General features: G+C 41.7%; 1 protein-coding gene across 1 annotated transcript in view; it reads right to left on the bottom strand.

Moving 5' to 3' along the window:
• Positions 1 to 8048: 8048 nt before the first annotated feature.
• The window catches only part of BCAP29 (B cell receptor associated protein 29), a 41799-nt gene continuing 27790 nt past the window's right edge, over positions 8049 to 22057 (bottom strand). The window contains exons 7-8 of the mRNA XM_075274133.1: positions 14845 to 14945; positions 8049 to 9801 (exon numbers count right to left, since the gene is read on the bottom strand). Of these exons, the coding sequence (XP_075130234.1) occupies positions 9763 to 9801; positions 14845 to 14945 (140 nt within the window). The 3' untranslated portion in view covers positions 8049 to 9762. The remainder of the gene's footprint in view (positions 9802 to 14844; positions 14946 to 22057) is intronic.

Below are 22057 nucleotides of genomic sequence, written 5' to 3'. Positions count from 1 at the left end.
AAAAGTATTACAAATTCAAATCACCCCACTTTCCCTAGAACACATATAAAAGTAGTTAAATACTGTGAAACACATACATGTTAGGTATCCGTGTGTCCGAAATCGCCCGCTCTACAAAGCTATACAAATATTTTGCCTGGATGCTTAACGCCGTAGCGGCAAACATACTGAAAAGTCCAAAACCACTGTTTTTTCACTATTTTCATTATCATACAAATATCAATCAAAAGTGATCAAACCAATAAAATTTCCCGAAAATGCTACAACTAAAAACTACACCCGGCCCCGCAAAAAAAGACACCCGCCGACACAGACAAATAAAAAAGTGACTGCTGTCAGAATATGGCAACTTTTACAAACAAAAAAAAGGTCAACACACTACTGGCAGAAAATAACAAATCATACAATGTCTTATATCGAGGTCTATTAACTTCAAATACCTCTGTCCCAAAGACACTATGTACAGTTTATACCAACACCGTATAGCAGCTGAAATACAAATTACATTCAACACAAAAGTCTCACGTATTCTCAGAATTACAGAAACCACAAGATACAAAGTTACATTTCATATCCCACACCTTATACACACTACTAAAACCTTACCCGCGCCTGTATTTACCCACTTCTACAATCACTGCAGACGAAGTCGCTGGTACCAGCTAGTGTATAAATATATCTATAGATACTTGGTTAAACTGCTGCAGCCCAATATCTTATCATAGAAAACAGAAAAAAAAAACCTATAAAGAGCCATTGAAAAATGCTTTTCCATTGACTTTTCATTATATTTTTTGTTGTCTTCTGTGCTAAGATATCTTTCTGCAGCTGTTTAACCAAAAGCAGAAGTTCCAGTTAATTCTGCTATATCTGTATAAATGACATTCTGCCAGTACAAGTAAGGGGCATTCAGACTATCGCCGCTGTCCATCTTGGGGTTTCCGTCCTAAACCTCGGGGAAACTGGACAGAGGATGGCTTGCCAGCGGTCAGTTTTAAAACCCATTCAATTGAATGGGTTTTTAATGGTAATTGTTGGTGTCCGTATGCAGCTTCTCTGCCTGGAAACCGTTTTTTTTTTTTTGTTTTTTTTCTGCATGGACACAAAGTCAGACATGCAGGACACAAATGTAAAAAGTTAAAACAAAAAAGAACAAAAGACGAGGTCACAGTGCTTCAGTTCAATGAATGTCAAGAGTAGATAACAATCAGTATCAGATACAATAAAAGTAACTAGAGGCAGATATTTAACATATACAAAGGCTATAATCCACAATTTATATTATGTAGAGAGACAAAAAAGTGGAACTAGCTAGGGCTTATTTTTGGAGAGGATATATAGAAAAACCGGGAACTGACAGAGCGCTAATGGCAGCAAAATCTGTAATAAACTTGAAAGTAAAAATAACGGTGTGCAAGGTTAAGATGAATTGGTTCTGTTTTATTGCTCCAAGGACATGAACAACAGCTTAAAACGGCTACGCGTTTCGACACCGGGCGGGTGTCTTCTTCAGGCCAAGCAGGAGGTGTCCAGCAATTCTATATATCCTTTCGATTTTGCATCACCACCCACTGTGTGGGACGGTGTCCGGGTAAGAGCTGCAATTGGCCTGGTGGGCTCATGACTGGAGTCTACTATTACCACCAGACGGGCATCAGGTCACCATTTTTGAACTTCTCTCATTATTTTTGGAGAAACACGGTATATATCTTATATGTATGTGTTTGTACCATGCACTTGTTATGATCATGCACATACTTAGCTTAGCTTGATGAAGGCTATATATGTTCCTTTTTAAAAATGAGACAATAAAGGTGAAATTTCCATTGTATACGTCATCAATTGAAGATCTGTCAGCTTTCCATGATCACCACTTCTGCTTCACAGGCCTTGTGGCCATACCTCCCAACTTTCAAAGGAGAGAAAGAGGGACAAAATCTGTGGTGACAAAATTTAGCTCCACCCATTTCTGTTGACTCCTCCCATTCTCATTTTTCCATGTGCTTCCACACAGTATAATGCTCCTACCATCACCCTAATATTACAGTATATGGCCCCACATTATAATGTTCCACTCTAATTGCCCCTCCTTGTCCCTTGTCCTCCTTGTTTAAACTGGTGGAAAGGGACATTAAACTATGGGGCAGCTTGAGGGTGACACTAAACCATGGGGCAGCTTGAGGGTGACATTAACTTTGGGGCGCTAGAGGGTGACATTAAACTATGGGGCAGCTAGAGAGTGACATTAAACAGTAGGAGTAGTTGGAGGGGGACATTAAACTGAGAGCAACTAGAGACAGACATGTCCCCCTCCCTCTACCCCCATGGTTTAATGTCCTCCTCTAGATGCCCCCAATTTAATGTCTACTCCTCAATCTGTCCCCCTTCATCTGCCTCCAGTTTAATGCCTTCCTTCACCTGCCTGCATTTTAATTGCCCCCTACATCTGCCCCCAGTTCCCCCCTCTTGCTCACACATGCTGCCTCTTCTCTCCTTACCTCTTTCCTCTTTCTGTGTAACACTGCACTGTCCAGTAGTATCCAGAATAGCTCCACCCACACAAGAGTCTGATCACATGGTCATGACGTTAAAGGTCCTTTAGCCCACTAGGATTTAGCATCTGCCATTTAGCCTATACCCTACCCTAACAAAGTTTGTTAACAGCAAAACAATTCAGGGGCATAGCGGGACAAACCGTAAGCTATCCGGGGCAGTGGGACAGCAGTGTAAAATCGGGATTGCCCCGCCAGATCTGGGATGTTTGGGAGCTATGCTTGTGGCATCACATTTGTTTGTCACATGACCTGATTGCAGCTTAGTCCTACTCATACCGAGCACAGCCATTGCACAGATGTGTAACACTGTGCTTGGTAAGTACTGAAGAGGCTGCTGCACTCATGCAAATGCTGCAGCCTGTTCAAACAGATATTCAGCGGGAGCCCAAGTGTTGACCCTCTACAGCCAAGTGGATCAAAATCCTAAATAATAACCTTTAATAAATCCTTATGTTAAAAAAAAGGCACCTTCAAAATATGTACGGAAAGACAGTCCACATACATATTTTGAAGGTTCACTTTTTAACATTAGAATTTTGTAAGGGTTATGTTTTAAGATTTTGATACACTTGGTGGTATTTGTTTATTTAGGTGGCACCTGTGGCCCATGTTTCTTATGACACTAATTTTTAATAGTATTTCCAGAGATCTCATCAGTTCAAAACACAGTCATTATTGGGAACAGCTGTCATGACATCTACCAACTGCTACACTTCAGAAAGGAGTATGTATTACTCTGAAACCGATTGTGTTTCTGGTAACAAATAAAGAGTACTTTATCAAGAACCTCTTGGGATAGCATGGATTTATTGCTTCTTTAGTGAAGTGGGTCCTGATCCTATCAGATTACTGGTACGGGCTGGTGAAACCGCAATGAGACAGTATGCTAAACAGTTTGTACCACAGCAGTAGGAGATAGACATAAATAAGCAAAAGAGGACACGGAATCAATACCATCAACATGTCCTAAATCTGAAAACGAACCAAAACAGAATGGAAACAAGAAACAAGGGTGGGATCTGTGTCCCCCAATGAATAGAATGAGGAAATGATTATACGGTGAGTACAAAAATCCATTTTTCTTGCTTATTTAATTGGTGGACACTGCATCATGGGATGTCCTAAAGCAGTTCCAGAGGGTGAGAAATACACGGCTATGCAAGCAACCTAGCACACAGCCACTTACAGAACCTTATGACCCAAGCTGGTATAGGGAGGCCACAGAATAGGTCTGGTAGAACTTGGTGAAAATGTGGACAGAGGCCCGGGTGGCAGCCTTACAGACGTGGGCAATGAATGACGGATGTGAACAGCCCGGGAGGCCCCCACAGCTCTCATGGAATGAGCCATCACACAGGGAGGCCTCCCTAATAGCAGACCAAAACCATCTGGAGATAGAAGCCTTGGAAGCAGTTAGGTCCTTGCGAGCGCCTTCAGGGAGAATGAACAAAGCATCCAAATGACAGAAGGGGTCAGTGCGAGACAAATAGACCACATTCAGGCAGTGAAGAGAGCGTTCATGCGGGTGCTTGGGGCAGAAAGACATTATGTCCTCATTGATGTGAAAGAAAGAAACCACCTTAGGTAGAAAAGATGGTGGCGTACAAAGGACAACCTTTTCCTTGTAGAGCACGAGATAGGAAAGTCTTCCAAGACAGGGCAACCAGTTTGGAGACCCAGTGGATGGAAGTAATGGCTACTAGGGCCAACATGCAGAACCAAAGAGTGCACAGAGAATTCCTCAGAAGCCAGACACAGCGGATCATATGGCCAGGATCTTAGACTCTGGGAGGAGAATGTTGCCCTGTTGCTGAAGCATGGAGATGGACTGAAAAAAAGCGGCTGCTCGAGTGAGGGAAGAAGGAATAATGGACAGAAAAATAATCTTCCATGAGGAAGGAAGAATAACTCAATGTAGTATCTGGTCAACACCATCTCTTGGACCCAGGTATCATCAACACTGGCAAACCAGATCTCCAAGAAGGCGAGCAGCCATCTCCCCCATCGGAGGAGCCCTGAGTGGAGAAATAACCTTACTCAGAAGAAGGATTGGAAGAGGAAAGTCTGTTGCTGGGCTGCCAGGCAGGTCTGGACTTGAAAGAGGGTTTCTTGGAGCAGGAGACCCGGGAAGACTGCCTTCTGGAGCAAGAAGTAAAGCCACGAAAGGAGTAAAAATGCTGAGAATGGCTGGAGAAGGGTGACTGGCTCTTAGGATGCATCTGAATGGAGGAGAGAGCTTTTTTCCCCATTTAGAGTTAGGAGCTTTTTAGGCCTTTGCCAAAAAGCTGGACCTGTACGTCTAAAGAGAAGGGAAGCATGACTGCCTTTTTTTTTTTTTTTTTTTTTTTTAAATGTAGATTGTGAGCCCCACATAGAACTCACAATATACATATTTCCCTATCAGTAAGTCTTTGGAGTATGGAATGGAAATCCATGCAAACACGGGGAGAACATACAAACTCCTTGCAGATGTTTTTTTTTGCCCTTGGCATGATTTGAACACCAGGACTCCAGCACTGCAAGGCAGTGCTAACCACTGAGCCACCGTGTGCCCCAACAACTGCTTTCTTAGAGGGGGATTCGGAGAGCCATGCATGGATCCAAATAGTACAGCAGATTGCGTTTGCGGCTGCCCGAGCAAAACTGCAAGCTGCTTCGTACAGGTACTTGGAAGCGTTCAGGATTTGGGAGATGAACTGCTGGTTGTCCTGGAAAGAGGCTCCACTGGAGAGGACCCCATGGAGCTGTTCAGCCCAGGAAATGCATACCTTGCTGACCCAACACGCAGTGAGGAAAGGCTACAGGGAGAAGCCAGCCACTACAATGGCCACCTTGGTGAGAGAGTCCACCCTATGTGAGAAATATACTTACCAAATACTGGCATATCTTGTCTCCCATGGCTGCGGGTACCTGGCTCGATGGTGAGATAAAAGGTTGTTTTTGCTGTGGGGGATGCATTACTTGTCCCTTCAGACAGACTGGCAACAAGTTTAGAAATAATGTGACTGGTACCTCTTATCAAGTTCACAGCTTTAGTAACTACAAATTTAAAGGGGTGATTTAAAAGACAACCTGTAAATGTGGCATAGAGTATGTGGGTAAGACCCACCAGGAGCTGAGAAAGAATAGGCGAACATTTAGGAGATATTAATCATCAGCAGAATGTCCCCTGGTGAAACATATACATCAAGCGCATGGAGGTGACCCTAAATGTATCTATTGTACTAGCATTGAGTTGGTACATAATAATGTCCGATGGGGAAACTGGGACAAAATAATTCTGCAGCATGCAACAGTGTGGATCTTTAGACTTGATACGATGCATCCTAAAGGTTTAATTGAACTATTTTTCATTAGTTTTGTAGCAAAATTCGTTTTGGAAAGTAATATGCCCTTTTTAATGACACGCATTGGCTTTGTAGCAATTAGCACATTAAACAATAATTGGGATTGTATATCCTTGAATGACTCCCATCAATAGGACCCCTTCATTTACCGCACAGGATTAAACATGGATGTACTAAAAGAAATCCACGTTCCCTGGGCCAGTGGATGTCTTAGTTGGGCTAGGGAGATGTTTATTGCCAATCAATTCCTACAGCGTGTGCTATTCTTTTTATACATCTACATCACCTATTAGATGCAAGTACTTAAATATCAGGTATCCATTGGTTATTATCCAGTTAGAGACCTATTTTATTCAAATATGGTCCTGTTTCTAAACCGCAATATAAATTATCCTTTTTTTTTTTCTGGTTTTCCCTTTTCTTAGTCATGCATTTTATTGCATGAAATAAGTATTTGATTTCCTACCAACCAGCAGGAGTTCTGGCTGTCAGAGACCTGTTAGTTTTTCTTTAAAGGGGCTCTATCATTGGAAAAAGGTATTTCTAACTAATCACATACTTGCATAGCCTTTAGAAAGGCTATTCCACACCTACCTTTTGTATGTAAATTGCCTCAGTAGTTTTGAATTAGACAGCTTTTATTCATATGCTAATTAGCTTCTCCGTGCACCCCGGAAGTCTCTTCGTGCACTGTTTTCTGTGTATACAGCACAGACTGCTGCTGACTCCTCCTCCCTGCTCTCACACATAGTAGAGAGAGGAGAGCTGGCTGACAACTTCCTGTGCACGGAGAAGCTAATTAGCATACGAATAAAAACAGACTTATTCAAGCACTACTGTACAAAAGGTAGGTGTGGAATAGCCTTTCTAAAGGCTATGCAAGTGTGTGATTAGTTAAAAATGACTTTTGCTAATGATAGCACCCCTTTAAGAAGCCCTTCTACTCTGCACCCATTACATGTATTAATTGCACTTGTTACCTGTATAAAAGACACCTCTCCACCATGTAACTGAAAGACCTGCGTGTGACGTCAGACGTGTCTTAGTGTGCCGGCCAGAAGATGAAGGGATGTGCCGTCTAAAGGTACTGAGAGGGGAGGGGAATGTGAGATGCAGGGTGGAGAGTGTGTGTGTGTGTCTGTCTGTCTATGTGTGTTTCTGTGTGTGTATGTGTCTGTCTGTGTAAGTGTGTGTCTCTCAATAACCTAGGGCCACAGATGGAAGGGGAACATGAAACTGGGGGCAGAGATGAGGGGGGGGGCATGAAAATGGGGGCAGAGATGAGGGGGGACATAAAATGGAGCAGATGAAGGGAGATATGAAACTGGGGGAGAAATGGTGGGGGGGGATGAAATTGGGGGTAGTGAAGGGGGGAACTTAAACTGGGGACAACTGGAGGGGGCATTAAACAGTGGAGGTAGCTGGAGCGGGACCTGTCTGCCTCTAGTTGCCCCCAGTTTAATGTCAACAACCAGCTACCCCTACGGTTTAAATGTCTGCTTATAGCTGCCCGAGTTTAATGTCCCCCTCTAATTGCCCCCAGTTTAATGTCCCACTTCAGCTGCCATTAATTTACTGCCCCCTTCCAACTATCCCCACTGTTTAAATGTCACCCTCCAGCTGCCCCAGTTTCATGTCCCCTCTAGTTCCCCCAGTTTAAACTGGGGCACCAGGAGAGGGACTTAATACTGTGAGACCGTTGGAAGGGGACATTATAATGTGGGGATATATAATGTACGGGTGACTGTAGGAGGATTATACTGTGTGGGGGCACATGAAAAATTAATGAGAATGGGCAGAGTCAATATAAAAGTGGGCAGAGCTAAATTTGCTACGGCGCGCATAGCTTGTGGAAAACCTGATGCGGCCCAGCCTCACCCAGACTCTACCTCCGGTGGCCCCCGGGTAAATTGAGTTTGAGACCCCTGCTTTAGAGCATTGCTAGTGAGAATGTTTCAGCCTGTTCTCTTTTAAAATGAAGTTGGATAGGTTACTTAAATATTTATTAAATATATTACAAAAAAAAAAAAAAAAAATGTTAACTCCCTTATCACAATAGCCCCCCCCCCCCCAAAAAAAAAAAAAAAAAAAAAATACATCTGAAGAGTACTGTCAGTTTGTAAGGAAGGTCACACTTATGTCACACGGTAGCAAAATAAGCTTTATTAGAATGTTAATATGAAAATACATTCTTTTTTGAGGCAAAATTCCAAGTATGTAATATAACAGTGTGAATTATGTGTTTTGCAAATCTCTCCAAAAATAGCAACTTATATAAATCTAAAAAATACAATTATGTAAACTCTGACATTGTGTGTCCCTTTAAAAGGGAACCAGATAGGGTTTTTCCATCATAAACTGGCCCATCATGTGCAGGAAGAAGTAATCCCCTTTTCATTGGTTCCCTCTGTAATCTTTTAATTGCAGCAAAGTGAAGACATAAATGTTGCAAACCATAAAACAACATATGTAAATTAACCTAAGTAGTCACAGTCGGTGGGGAATAGCCTTGTCATGTGGTCACTCCCTGACGTCACGGACGAGAGGTGTAAATAGGAAGAGTGTAGTGAGACTAGGCTGAAGCTTTTCCCCTCCACTGTGGCTAATCTGCATATGACTTTTTATACTTTCATGTATAACTTGCCTTTGCTGCAACATAAATATTAGAGGGCAGCAAAAGAAAGGGAAATAAGTCATCCCCCATATGACTGGGCCAGTTTATGGTGGAAAAACCACCCAACAGGTTTCCTTTAAAGAGATCCTTTCAGGCCCTCTAACATTGACCGTATCATATAAACAGATGGACCAGGCTTACCCCTCATTCCCGGTGGTACACTTCTATATTCTTGTATTGTCAGGGGTCCGTTTCTCACCTCAATATCCAGCAATTATGCCGAGCCCTAAAGCCAGCCATTCTGACAATACATGTACATCGACAATGAAACTAACAGCCCCGATATCTCTGCAACTGAGGCACATACCAGAAAAAAAAAAAACAGTGCAGAAATCCACTTTTTAGCACAATATAACACGGGCAATGTTAGAGGGCATAAAAGGTCCTCTTTAAACAAATGTCAATCACAAACAGTAGAAATATCAGATACAGCAAAATTAAATAGGACTTATGGCACCAACTATCGTAAGAAGCTCATTCTCCCTCTCTCTCCAATCTAAATGTGTTTAGCATTTAAAAAACGAACAAAAAAAAGTTCAATTTAACATGCAGCATTCACACGCAAAAAACCTAGAAAATATAATTGGCAACCCAAACAATGATATATTCAATATATTTCTGACATAAAAACTGTGTAGGTAAATAAACCACAACATGAATAATATAATAGGGATTCAGAAAGTTGTAATCTCCTAATCACCTTATATATACCTCGGGTATGGACATAATAAGGTTATTATACATTACAAACAGTTCCTTAAAATGCCCATAAGCCGGACAACAGAGGAACATTTGAATAAAATCTGGGTTGCCAAATTGTATTAGAGAGATAATAGAAAAGGGGCTCCACTTGCTTGACACACTGGAAGAGTCCACCGGACAATAAAATGCCATTTTTACTGTACTTTTGATTAAAGGTTCAGAAATGTGACTTCTGAGAAGATAGTCAAGTAAAAATTCTTTTGAACACATAACATTTTGAAGTTCTAGGTATTTGCAGAACTGACATGAATATAGTTTGACAGTTTGCACTGGATATAACCTTCTCTAAATGGGAAAAACAAAAACACAAGAAAAGAAAAAAATCAATGTGCCGATTTTCTAGAAAACACTGTCATTGCAGCAAATTCAAGAACTGCAGAATTTCTTCACATTCTCATGGTCATTTGTTTAGGTTATCGCTGAATCATTGCTCTTTCTTGCTGTCTTGCTCCTGTATGGTATTCTAAAAAGAAGACAAGGAATTATTAACATGACATATCTACAGTTCACATATATTAACCTATGAGGGAAAAAAAAAAATCTATTATTTGAAGGATTTCTAAGACGTGCAATCTTGGAGTATGTCAATGATAATAAACTTATAAAAACTGATCATAAAGCTATGCTGATACTGTTATAAGGTGATAAGTCCATAGATGACATATATGGACTTTGATACTGTACCACATTAAAGGGATCCCATCACTCACACACAATTTTTTGTAGGTACCACGTCGGAATAGCCTTAAGAAAGGCTATTCTCCTACCTTTCGTCGTCTTCTCCGCGCCGCTGTTTGCCTACAATCCCAGTTCTTGTCGGTATGTAAATTAGCTCTCTTGCAGCACTGGGGGCGGGCCCCAGCGCTCAAACAGCACTGGGGGCATCCCCAATGCTGCGAGAGAACTCTCTCCAGTGCCACCTCCTCTTCTTCAGCAGCGTCATCTTTAGACTCTTCTTCCGGCGGTGGCTTGTAACTTCTAAGGCCTCGGGCCTTGGGCAGAGCAGACTGCGCATGCCCACAGGCCACGAGAAATTGGCCGCTTACAATAATGTGCAAGCGGCCATTTTCTCGTGGCCTGTGGGCATGTGGAATCTGCTCGGCCCGAGGCCTTAGAAGTTACAAGTCACCGCCGGAAGAAAAGGCCGAAGAGGACACTGCTGACGAAGATGGAGGTGGTACTGGACAGAGTTCTCTCACAGCATTGGGGACGCCCCCAGTGCTGTTTGAGCGCTGGGGCCCACCCCCAGTGCTGCGAGAGAGCTAATTTACATACCGACAAGAACCGGGATTGAAGGCGAATGGCGGTGAGAAGAAGATGACAAAAGGTAGGAGACGAATAGCCTTTCTTAAGGGTATTCCGACGTGGCACCTACAAAAAAAAAATAAAAAAAAATTGTGTCTGACTGATAGGATCCCTTTAAATGTTGGTACATAGAATGAGAATACTGATCCTAAGGGAAATATTTGCAACTGGGTTAATAACTGGCTCACAGATAGGAAACAGAGGTTGGTTAATAATGGTACATAGTTTGTTCTTTTTTTTTTTTTTTTTTTGGGGGGGGGGGGGGGGGGGTTGCAGGGCCAGGTGTACGTTTTAGTTAAACCATTTTGGGTAAGGTCTACTATCTTGATCACTTTATATTCAAGTTTTTATTAGACACAAAACTATAACAAATATTTTTCCTGCTGTTTTTTCAGATTTGTAGGCATTTTCAGACACAGGACTACCTAAAAAGGCTATTCAGGTACTGCCTCAACTACTGCAACTGACCCTGGGTTTCTTTTAAAAACAAAAAGGTTGTATATGTAAATCAGCCCTACAGAGCACCCTGGGCGTTCCCCAGGGCCTCCGAGTGCCCCCGCGTTATACCTCTGAAAACGCTCCTCCACTGCTTGCTCTCCATATGCCCTCCTCTTCCAGAACGGAGAAGTACTGCGCATGCCCGAGATTTCAACAGCCAGAGTGAGAATGGAGAAGACAGGGCGCTACAGGATGTCTGGAGGAGGGCATATGGAACACAAGCAGTGGAAAGGTGTTTTTAGAGGTATGATGCAGGGGTGCTTGGAGGCCCTGGGGAATGCCCAGGGTGCTCTGTGGGGCTGACTTACATATACAACTTTTTCGTTTTTTTAAAGAAACCATGGTGTCAGTTGCAGTAGTAGAGGCAGTACCTGAATAGCATTTCAAAGGCTATTCATGCATATGTTTAGCTAAAAATGCATTTTACGAATGACAGAATATCTTTAAGTACTTTTATATTTTTTATATGTGTTCTTGGGAATGGGGGTGGGGTGATTTGAAGTCTTAAAATGTAAATTTTTTTTGCATTTATTAGACCTAGAGGTCTTGAAACCCAGGTGTCTGATCACTAATGCAATGCATTGCAAAATAACAACACTTCTATTTCAGGCTGCATAGAGTAGCCTGCAATAGAAGATAATGACCACAGCACCCAAGTGGTTTTACAGAGGGAAAAAAAAAAAAAGGAGGAGGAAGAGTAGACAATTTCCCCCCCTTTTTTCCCTGATCTTACCATATCCATAACAATGCCTAAATTAAATTTTGTACATTATTTATTGTACATGAAATACCACAAACCAAACTGCCAGAATTGATGTTTTTTGATCATTTACCCCCTCAAAAACAAAAAGTGATAAAAAACTGATCAAAAAGACTTATGCGGCCACAAAATACAAGGTCTTGTAAAGCTACATAAAAATAACATTTAAAAAGCTATAAAAGCAGGAACGAAAAGAGATAAAATGATACTAGTTTAAGGCTAAAAAGTGTTAGTTTGCTCAAATGTTAAAATGCACATAAGGTACTACAGTTATGTGTCATTAATATTTACTGTAGCCATAAATTAAAAATCTTTAAGAAAATATGATATTTTCAGGAAGGTTTTTGCCATTTTAATGTGACGGTTAGGAGTTATGTAGATGGATGTAAAGTTATGCACCTGGGCTATGGCAAAGTGTTACATTGTGTAATAATAAAACACTGGGTAAGATTACTGCTGAAGACGACTAGGGGATGTTTCTGTATAGTAGGAGGAGTGGTGAGACTGTGTAACTCACTGCCATATGACGTACTGAGGTCTGTTAAATTATACAAGTTCAAGAGGGGCCTGAATGCCTTCTTAAGAGTAAGAAAAATCAGGTTATAGGAGTTAGAAATGTTTGGTATAAAATGATGACCCAGGGACTTCGTTGGGATGGATTTTTTTTCCGTATAATTGAGCAATTGGAAACTTGGTAAGTTTTTAGGTTGGGCTTTATGAACATGTGCCTTTATCTAACCTTATATAGTATGTTACTATGACATCAGGATATGCTCCCAGTATGCTTCACCATACAGCAAAGGTAAAGCATTGTACAGTATACTGAATACTTTTTTTTCATATACTTTATACTAATTTAGAAAGCTATGTTCACATCTGTACCAGAGCCTGCGATAGAGAGTGTTTGGTCACACTGAAAATCGGCTGAGGAAAAAGTCCTGTACGGAGGGCTTTATCCAGTTTCAGTTTAAAAACAATGGACACAATTATAGTCAATGATGTCTGCTGGGCTACATTATACTCGGGGGTCCCACTGAGTATAATGATTGGAGACTCAGGGGAGGTGAGGTTAACATAAAAAAAAAAAAAACACTGTTACTTACCTCTCCTGGCTCCGGAAGCCCTCAGGCCTAGTTTTGTGACGGCTCAAGTGATGTCTCTTCCATCTTGGAAGATGGCCAACATCAGTGGAGAATATGCCAGAGCCCAGGAGAGGTAACAGTGTGTATGTAACAGTGTTTTATGTTTGTATCCTCCCCTGGGACTCCTATTATTATACTCTGGGGTCTGACCCCAGAGTACAATAATTGTTCATGGGTGTCCACAATGGGGCCTAACACTGTGTGCAAGGGCCACTATGGGGCATAATAGTGCGTGCAAAAATGCGGGGGAGGTGGTCAATTGGGGTCTTTGGGGGAAGGGTTGCCATTTTAGTTACGCCACTGCCTGGCGGACTCGAACAATGGAGATGAAAACACAAGAGTAAATCTAGTATAAATAAAGTACAGAGCATAAATGGTTTCCAGATTGTTAGATATTGGCATGCTCCTTGTCTCACATAGTTTTAACACGGTTAGCAATTACTTCTGTCTGTGACTTGTTACAGCCATTAGAGACTTATTAATGCATAATAAGTCAGGTCTAGGTGTAAATTGCTTTAATGGCCACAGGCAAACTGGACTTAACACTGCCTCAATGCTTCACAACATGTGCCTAAAAAGCCAAATGATGAAACACCTATGAAAACTATTTTTTCACATAAAACACTAAACCAAATGTTGTGCTGAATGATAAATGGAAATAAGTGGCAACACTATGAGGAGATTCTATTGAAATGGCAGTGTAAATGACTGTACATGTCACTTGATGCATGGAGAGCTCATTGTCTTATACACTTGCAATGCCCAAACCTACAAATTACTACAAAACTTAAATAGAAATGCATTAGTGATACCATATATCAAAGTACTTCAACCTGAATGATATGACAATTTGGGAAAGAGTGTAATATAGTATGCTGCCCTTGTACTATGATAGTAAGTGTAGCACAGCGTGCATATTCTGCATCTTTATAGGTTCAGTAACATACAGAGAAAATAGCAATGTATTGTCCTCCGGTTAGTGCTGCATTTTCAAGCTTGAAAAAGATCCAGCTGTAGCCAGGATTTCCAGTGGTCAGTGCTGTCATACACGCTTTACTTTGTAGAATATATTATTTGGGCAGCAGTCTGTATACACTATATACAGAGAGCCATCTCGATGCTACACAGCTGATGGGTGCTGGTGACAGCATATATTATATATACAGAATGTGTCACAATAGGTTACAGAGCCATCACATCACCATGTATGTACTATACACACTGACAACAGTGTGTTTTCTGTATACAAATGCCTCAAAGTCTGAACTCTTTTTAGGTCTAATACCTATCTTGTTGGATTTTACTATATAAAGTAGCCACAAAAATATTCTACTGTATTTGTACAGTAGATCAGAAACTGTAGTTACAGTGGATGTAAAAGTTTCATTTATTTCTGAAATTTCCCCAATGTGGGACTATTAAAGGATTATCTTATCTTATATAGAACTTATATACTTCCTTATAGTGGTTTTTCCAGTTGGAGAAAACCTTTTAGCAAAGAGGAATAATGGGTTAAAAAGAAAATTAAGTATGATTTATAGATTGATTCCCTACTGTCGGAAAGCATTGGTATATCAGTGGGGGGAATCACTTGATAATTAAAAGTGTATTTTTTACCCATTCTGCTCCTGAAATGGGCTTCAGTTTATTCTGAAGCTCTGAGAAACACAATTAAAAAATACGCGCAAGAGTCAAATAAGCTTCACGTCACACAATGACACCATCTGTGAGTGTAAGAGCACAAAAGTACTGATATTTTGTGTTTGCAGAATACTAGTACTGTCATTCGAATGATACAGACCTGTAGAAACTCGTGTTCCCTTATTAGACGATCATACTCTCTTGTTAAGCCCTCACTCTGCTTCTTCAGGGCAAGGACTTCTGCTTGGGATTTGGCGAGCGCTGAAAAATAAATATTGGCTGTATGAGGATTCAGTTATGTAATGAATATAATATAGTTCACAATTAATACGCATGTTGCTAAGCAGGATCTGACAGAATTGAGATTGACAAACTACACTCTGGTCCGTGTTGCTACAGTAGTGCAATCTGCTGTACTACTAGGGTTGGACAATTATTTGAATTGGATCAATTAATTTACCATTTAAAAGGGTTGTCCAGGAATTATGGATCTCTGCCAGGAGCTCAGGGAAGTTGGAGAAAAAAAACAAAAACAAAAAAACCCCAAAAAACAAAACCACACACACAGAACTCTGGTGTCCAATCCGTGGTCTTATTGGTCATGGGGGAAGGACACAGTTGGCCACAGTCAGGCTTTTTCCTTCTGCCACAAGCTTTGAGCAACAATTTCTTGTTTAATGTAGTCAACAGTTGGGTGGTAGGACAAGGAAACCTGCATAAAATATATCTGGGGATTTCTCCATATGGGCAGTTTGCTGAAGAAAATAAAGATTAAAATCTAGAATTGCCCATAAACTCTAAATTTTATTTTTTGTCAAAATTGCCTAGCCGTAGTTATTATTGTGGTCTCTACTGTTTAGGTACACCCTGTGTAAAGTAAGGGAGAGTTTAAAACAAATAAAAAAAAAAATATATATATATATATATATATATATATATATATATATATATATATATATATGTGTGTGTATGTATGTTTTGTTTATATACATACATACATATACATACACATAAAAATTGCCATGGATTTATAAAAAACCTGCAGTGGAACAGCTGCAAAACGTACACAGATGTGGATAGCGCTACAGGTTTTACCAAGATGGTAAGTGCAATAAATGTGGATTTGAATCTAGTGTACTATAACGAGAGTCTGCTCTATGATCAGACCTTCATCTGCAATGTCTGCATATAACCTAGGTCTTATTTTATCAGCTACTGTCTCCTTTTACATGTAAACACATTAAAGCAGTCATCTTGTAGAATGACATTATAGAACTTGTAAATGATTGAAAAATAAAGAAACATGTTGGCTCTTGGTAGATGTCAGATGAGCCCAAAGTAACTATCTGTGGAGATTTACAAGACATAGCATGCTGCCATTGTTGTGACTATAAACACGAATATCTCTCATCAAGAGGACATACTATCTAGATATCAACAAAACAACACTACTCCACATTGTTCCTGTGTTTTGGGTATCAAGACACTACAACATTCTCAAGCCAGACATTTTTCAAGGAAATATAGGTCTACTTCCTGAAGTTGTCACATTAATAACTGAATAAAGAACATATCCAGCTTTACAGCCACATTTTTATTGTTTCAATGACAGGAAAAATAAAAAACAAAAACACAACTTTGCAATATTCTTTAATTAAAAATGTCCTCTCCTATGTAGACAACGTGTCTTCAGTCACATTTCCTTCTGCCCATTCTCGATCGTGTGGTAGGTTAACAAATAAAGAACAGAAGGGAATATAACTACAGGTTCAGACTACACAGATTTTGCTTCTTGTCTGTTACAACGTAGATGCATAGATCTGCATAGAAGCTGTAAGCACAGAATGGTAGGGTAAGTGCTACCAACTGCAAACTTGTTTCATTTCTCATTTAAGAAAAAACAAAAATTCTATATAATGTTTCATAGGCTGAATTATGGCAAGGGCGATTAAATGAAATCTAACCAAAACCAACCAACCAGAATAACAAACATGATTTTGTTTACGTCCATTATTACAAGATTTGCAATTTTGTTCAGATCCAATACATACAAACCAAAACTATTATACTCTGGAGTCTCTTCAGACCCCGGAGATTAAAATGTGGAGGTGATCAAAGAAAAACCACTCACCACAAATCTTACTTCTCCTGCACTCTGGCGTGACTACCTGCTGTCTTCGGAGCTTCCAGGTGACGTTTACGTGGTGTTGCACCACTAGTGCTTTTGTGATACAACACCACATGACCCAGAGGTCAATCAGCTTTCCCTGACGTCGGTCAGAAGCAACGAAGACAGCAAAGAGTTGCACTAGAGAGGCAAGTACCACTTTTTATTAATCTTTGATCGCCCCCCTTGGGCCTCCATTTAGTATACTCTGGGCTCCGAGAGGACCCACAGTAGAATAGCATTTTCGGTTTGGCCATGTTTGATCTGAACGAACCTGCTGGGTGAACCTTGTGAGACGAGTCTTACACAACAACACTTTATGATACTGTTGAAGGGGCGTGGTTTAAAAGGGGTGCCATTAATCTTAATCGAGGTAAAATGCCTGATCAATCACAGGTAGAAGGATGCTATCCTGATTCATCTACTAGTTAGTACTGCACATGGAACACTTACCACTACATTATGATATACAGTGACTGCCACGTACACGAGACAACACTAGTAAATTCCAGAGTTATTGTAATGCATCAATGCGTGGATGTAGCATTTTGCATTGAGGACTAAGAAAGTAGACATCCTTCCTTCAGAAGCATTATTTGGCATTTTAAGAATGACCTGTCACTACAAAACATGCTCGTTTTAGTTATTACCTATATTCTGCATGAAATTCTGGATATCTTTTTTTTTTCCTAAACTCTGCCATCTGTAATTTCTTCTACAAATATAGTGCTCCGATACCGTGAGCACTGACTGGACAAGGTCATAGTGTGTAGGCCTACACCTCCAAATGGTAACATCCAGTTGTCATTTCATCCATAAACTTCTAGAAGGAATAACAGAGGAACAACATACTGCATAGTTCTAAGACTCAATGCTGCAGAACTTCATGAAGAATACAACTATAAAGAGGCATGTCATCAGAAGTGACAGGTCCTTTTTGATGATGTGAGGACATGGATGTTTCTAAATGACATACTACTGAACCACTGATTCAAATACACCAAATCTTTGAAAAGTTCTTTATTTTCTAGGGATAGCCAGGAGTTCTTGGTATCTCCCACATAATTGTATCATCCTTTGTTGTGTATATTCTTGGCCTCTGTGAGTGTAATAGCAGATCATTCACCATAGCCCTTGAAGAGTAATTGGTTTTATTGGGTAGAACAGGATGTGGGTATCTGTATTCACCATTACTTAAGCATTTAAACTAACGAATGGGACAGATCAGGTTTTAGGAATCACCACTGTCATATAAATAGAATAATTCTATTATATGCAAGACGAGCTAGAAGTCTTGTGAGAGTTACTACCATACACATACTGAATACGATCTCCTGTTTTGCATCGCTGCAGCTAAATGACAGCCAGTTAATAGCCCAGAACAAATAAAGAGATGTGACCTTGCTAATATGACAGTTCCCATACATAATACCCCTCTAACAGTTTCACTTTTAACAGCATGTATCTCAATATAACTGAATGTTGGCCATGTTTCCCCATACAAAATCATCACTTGCTTTATAACAAAATGTTCACCTCTGCAGTTATTACTTTGTAGATACCATTGAAGAAACCCAGAAGAGTCCTCACTGTAAACCTAGAATTTAAGGGTGCAATAACTTTTCATCAAATCAATAATACAGGCAAATACCACACCTTGTAATTTATCAGAGAGAAACGCCTCCTCTTTTGGCACTTATCTGGCTCTTTTCTTGCCTTTCCCTGCTAAATTGATATTTACTCTGAACTCTTTGCTTAGTCTTGCTAAAGGAAGACCATTTTCAGCTCAGAGATATCAGATTAAATCTATGGATATAAAGTTGGAGTGAGCAGGAGATAAAGAAAAGTAGAGAGACACAAGCAGAGACAGTGGGAAAAGCAACTAAACAGCAATTTGCTATCTCAAGTAGATTATTCACCTCAGTACTTCTCTATAATGTGTTATATGCTACTACTGATGCTGCAGAGTAAGAGGCAGGCTACGATGAGCAGAGTTCTGTGTGCGGTTTATCGGAGACCTCACAGCAGCTAGTTTCCAGCCGCCAGCTTTGGGACAGCCCCTTTTGCCCTCTACAGGTCTAATTTTCAGCTAACAATGCAATAAACATATATGTCTGTCATCTAATGGTCACATTGTGAGAGTGACTGATGTAGCGTTCATAAAATGTTGACAGGTTCTTCTTACAGTACACCTAACACTTTAACAATGTTGTACTGTATAGGAGGAGGCAAGCTATATACTCAGGGGTTTTTCAATCAATCATGACAGTGAACAACCCTATTCACTTTGTGATCAGTGTTTGACAGCGGCATATTAGTGGTACTTTTGTAAAAGAATTTGTACACTCAGCAGTAAAGGTTTGACCTGTTTTCTCCATTATACAGTAATCTATAAAACCCATAGAGGTCAAGACTAGAGATGAGCGAACAGTGTTCTATCGAACACATGTTCGATCGGATATCAGGGTGTTCGCCATGTTCGAATCGAACACCGTGTGGTAAAGTGCGCCAAAATTTGATTCCCCTCCCACCTTCCCTAGCGCCTTTTTTGCACCAATAACAGCGCAGGGGAGGTGGGACAGGAACTACGACACCGGGGGCATTGAAAAAAATTGGAAAAAGTCATTGGCTGCCGAAATCAGGTGACCTCCATTTTAGACGAATAGTGGATTTCAAATCCGGGTCATATGAGAATGTGAACTTTGTGACTATGAGACAGGGATAGCTGTACAGGCAGGGATAGCTAGGGATAACCTTTATTTAGGGGGGAATGTTATTAAAAATAACTTTTTGGGGCTCTATCGGGTGTGTAATTGTGATTTTTGTGAGATAAACTTTTTCCCATAGGGATGCATTGGCCAGCGCTGATTGGCCGAATTCCGTACTTTGGCCAATCAGCGCTGGCTCTTCTGGAGGAGGCGGAGTCTAAGATCGCTCCACACCAGTCTCCATTCTGGTCCGACCTTAGACTCCGCCTCCTCCAGCAGAGCCAGCGCTGATTGGCCGAATTCCGTACTCTGGCCAATGCATTCTATTGGCGTGATGAAGCAGTGCTGAATGTGTGTGTTTAGCTCAACTACACCGGTAGAGTAGTTGAGCTAAGCACACAGATTCAGCTCTGCTTCAATCAGCGCTGGCCAATGCATTCTATTAGCTTGATGAAGCAGAGTGTGCACAAGGGTTCAAGCGCACCCTCGGCTCTGATGTAGCAGAGCCGAGGGTGCACGGGTTCAAGCGCACCCTCAGCTCTGATGTAGCAGAGCCGAGGCTGCACAAGGGTTCAAGCGCACCCTCGGCTCTGATGTAGCAGAGCCGAGGGTGCATTTGAACCCTTGTGCACCCTCGGCTCTGCTACATCAGAGCCGAGGGTGCGCTTGAACCCTTGTGCACCCTCGGCTCTGCTACATCAGAGCCGAGGGTGCGCTTGAACCCTTGTGCACCCTCGGCTCTGCTACATCAGAGCCGAGGGTGCGCTTGAACCCTTGTGCACCCTCGGCTCTGCTACATCAGAGCCGAGGGTGCGCTTGAACCCTTGTGCAGCCTCGGCTCTGCTACATCAGAGCCGAGGGTGCGCTTGAACCCTTGTGCAGCCTCGGCTCTGCTACATCAGAGCCGAGGGTGCGCTTGAACCCTTGTGCACCCTCGGCTCTGCTACATCAGAGCCGAGGGTGCGCTTGAACCCTTGGGCAGCCTCGGCTCTGCTACATCAAGCTAATAGAATGCATTGGCCAGCGCTGATTGAAGCAGAGCTGAATCTGTGTGCTTAGCTCAACTACTCCACCGGTGTAGTTGAGCCAAACACACACATTCAGCACTGCTTCATCACGCCAATAGAATGCATTGGCCAGCACTGATTGGCCAGAGTACGGAATTCGGCCAATCAGCGCTGGCTCTGCTGGAGGAGGCGGAGTCTAAGGTCGGACCAGAATGGAGACTGGTGTGGAGCGATCTTAGACTCCGCCTCCTCCAGCAGAGCCAGCGCTGATTGGTCGAGTTCCGTACTCTGGCCAATCAGCGCTGGCCAATGCATTCTATTAGCCCGATGAAGTAGAGCTGAATGTGTGTGCTTAGCACACACATTCAGCTTTACTTCATCGGGCTAATAGAATGCATTGGCCAATCAGCGCTGGCCAATGCATTCTATTAGCGTGAACTGAGTTTGCACAGGGGTTCTAGTGCACCCTCGGCTCTGCTACATCAGATTGCTACATCTGATGTAGCAGTGCCGAGTGTGCATCAGATGTGTAGTTGAGCAGAACTGGCTCAGCACTGCTAAGTCTCTGCATTCGCATAGGAATGCATTGGCCAGCCTTCGGCCAATCAGCGCTGGCTCTGCCGGAGGAGGCGGAGTCTAAGGTCGGACCTGAATGGAGACTGGTGTGGAGCGATCTTAGACTCCGCCTCCTCCAGCAGAGCCAGCGCTGATTGGTCGAGTTCCGTACTCTGGCCAATCAGCACTGGCCAATGCATTTCTATGGGGAAAAGTTAGCTTGCGAAAATCGCAAACTGACAGGGATTTCCATGAAATAAAGTGACTTTTATGCCCCCAGACATGCTTCCCCTGCTGTCCCAGTGTCATTCCAGGGTGTTGGTATCATTTGCTGGGGTGTCATAGTGGACTTGGTGACCCTCCAGACACGGATTTGGGTTTCCCCCTTAACGAGTATATGTTCCCCATAGACTATAATGGGATTCGAAACCCATTCGAACACTCGAACAGTGAGCGGCTGTTCGAATCGAATTTCGAACCTCGAACATTTTAGTGTTCGCTCATCTCTAGTCAAGACAGCATAGGACATCCCTAAGACTACAATAGAAAACAAGTAAGGTATCCGTCTTAAATATTGAACCACGTTGTGTCATGATATTTCAAATTATTTCACAAGAAGCAAGGCTTCTACTTACTGGACACTACTACTATATGTCCTAGTCTAGAGAAGGCATTGTTTGTGCTGGACTCTACACCTAACCCAAAGTACAGGCGAGTCTGCCATGCTGGCCTCATGAAAGTCACACACCTTCACCTCATACATGTACATTGCTAGAATGTACAACAAGTAAACCATAGCTATGTCCTAGCCCAACAGTGAGAAAGCTATAGCTTCCATATAAAAGGAAAACACATATAGCTAGAAGAAAAAACAAACAAACCATGAACGGCACAACTGCACATGTATAGGGAAAAGGGAACAAGCCACTGCCAGAC

Source organism: Leptodactylus fuscus, chromosome 5, assembly GCF_031893055.1.
Source record: "Leptodactylus fuscus isolate aLepFus1 chromosome 5, aLepFus1.hap2, whole genome shotgun sequence".
Classification (NCBI taxonomy): domain Eukaryota; kingdom Metazoa; phylum Chordata; class Amphibia; order Anura; family Leptodactylidae; genus Leptodactylus; species Leptodactylus fuscus.
This window is presented reverse-complemented; position numbering and strand designations above follow the sequence as displayed.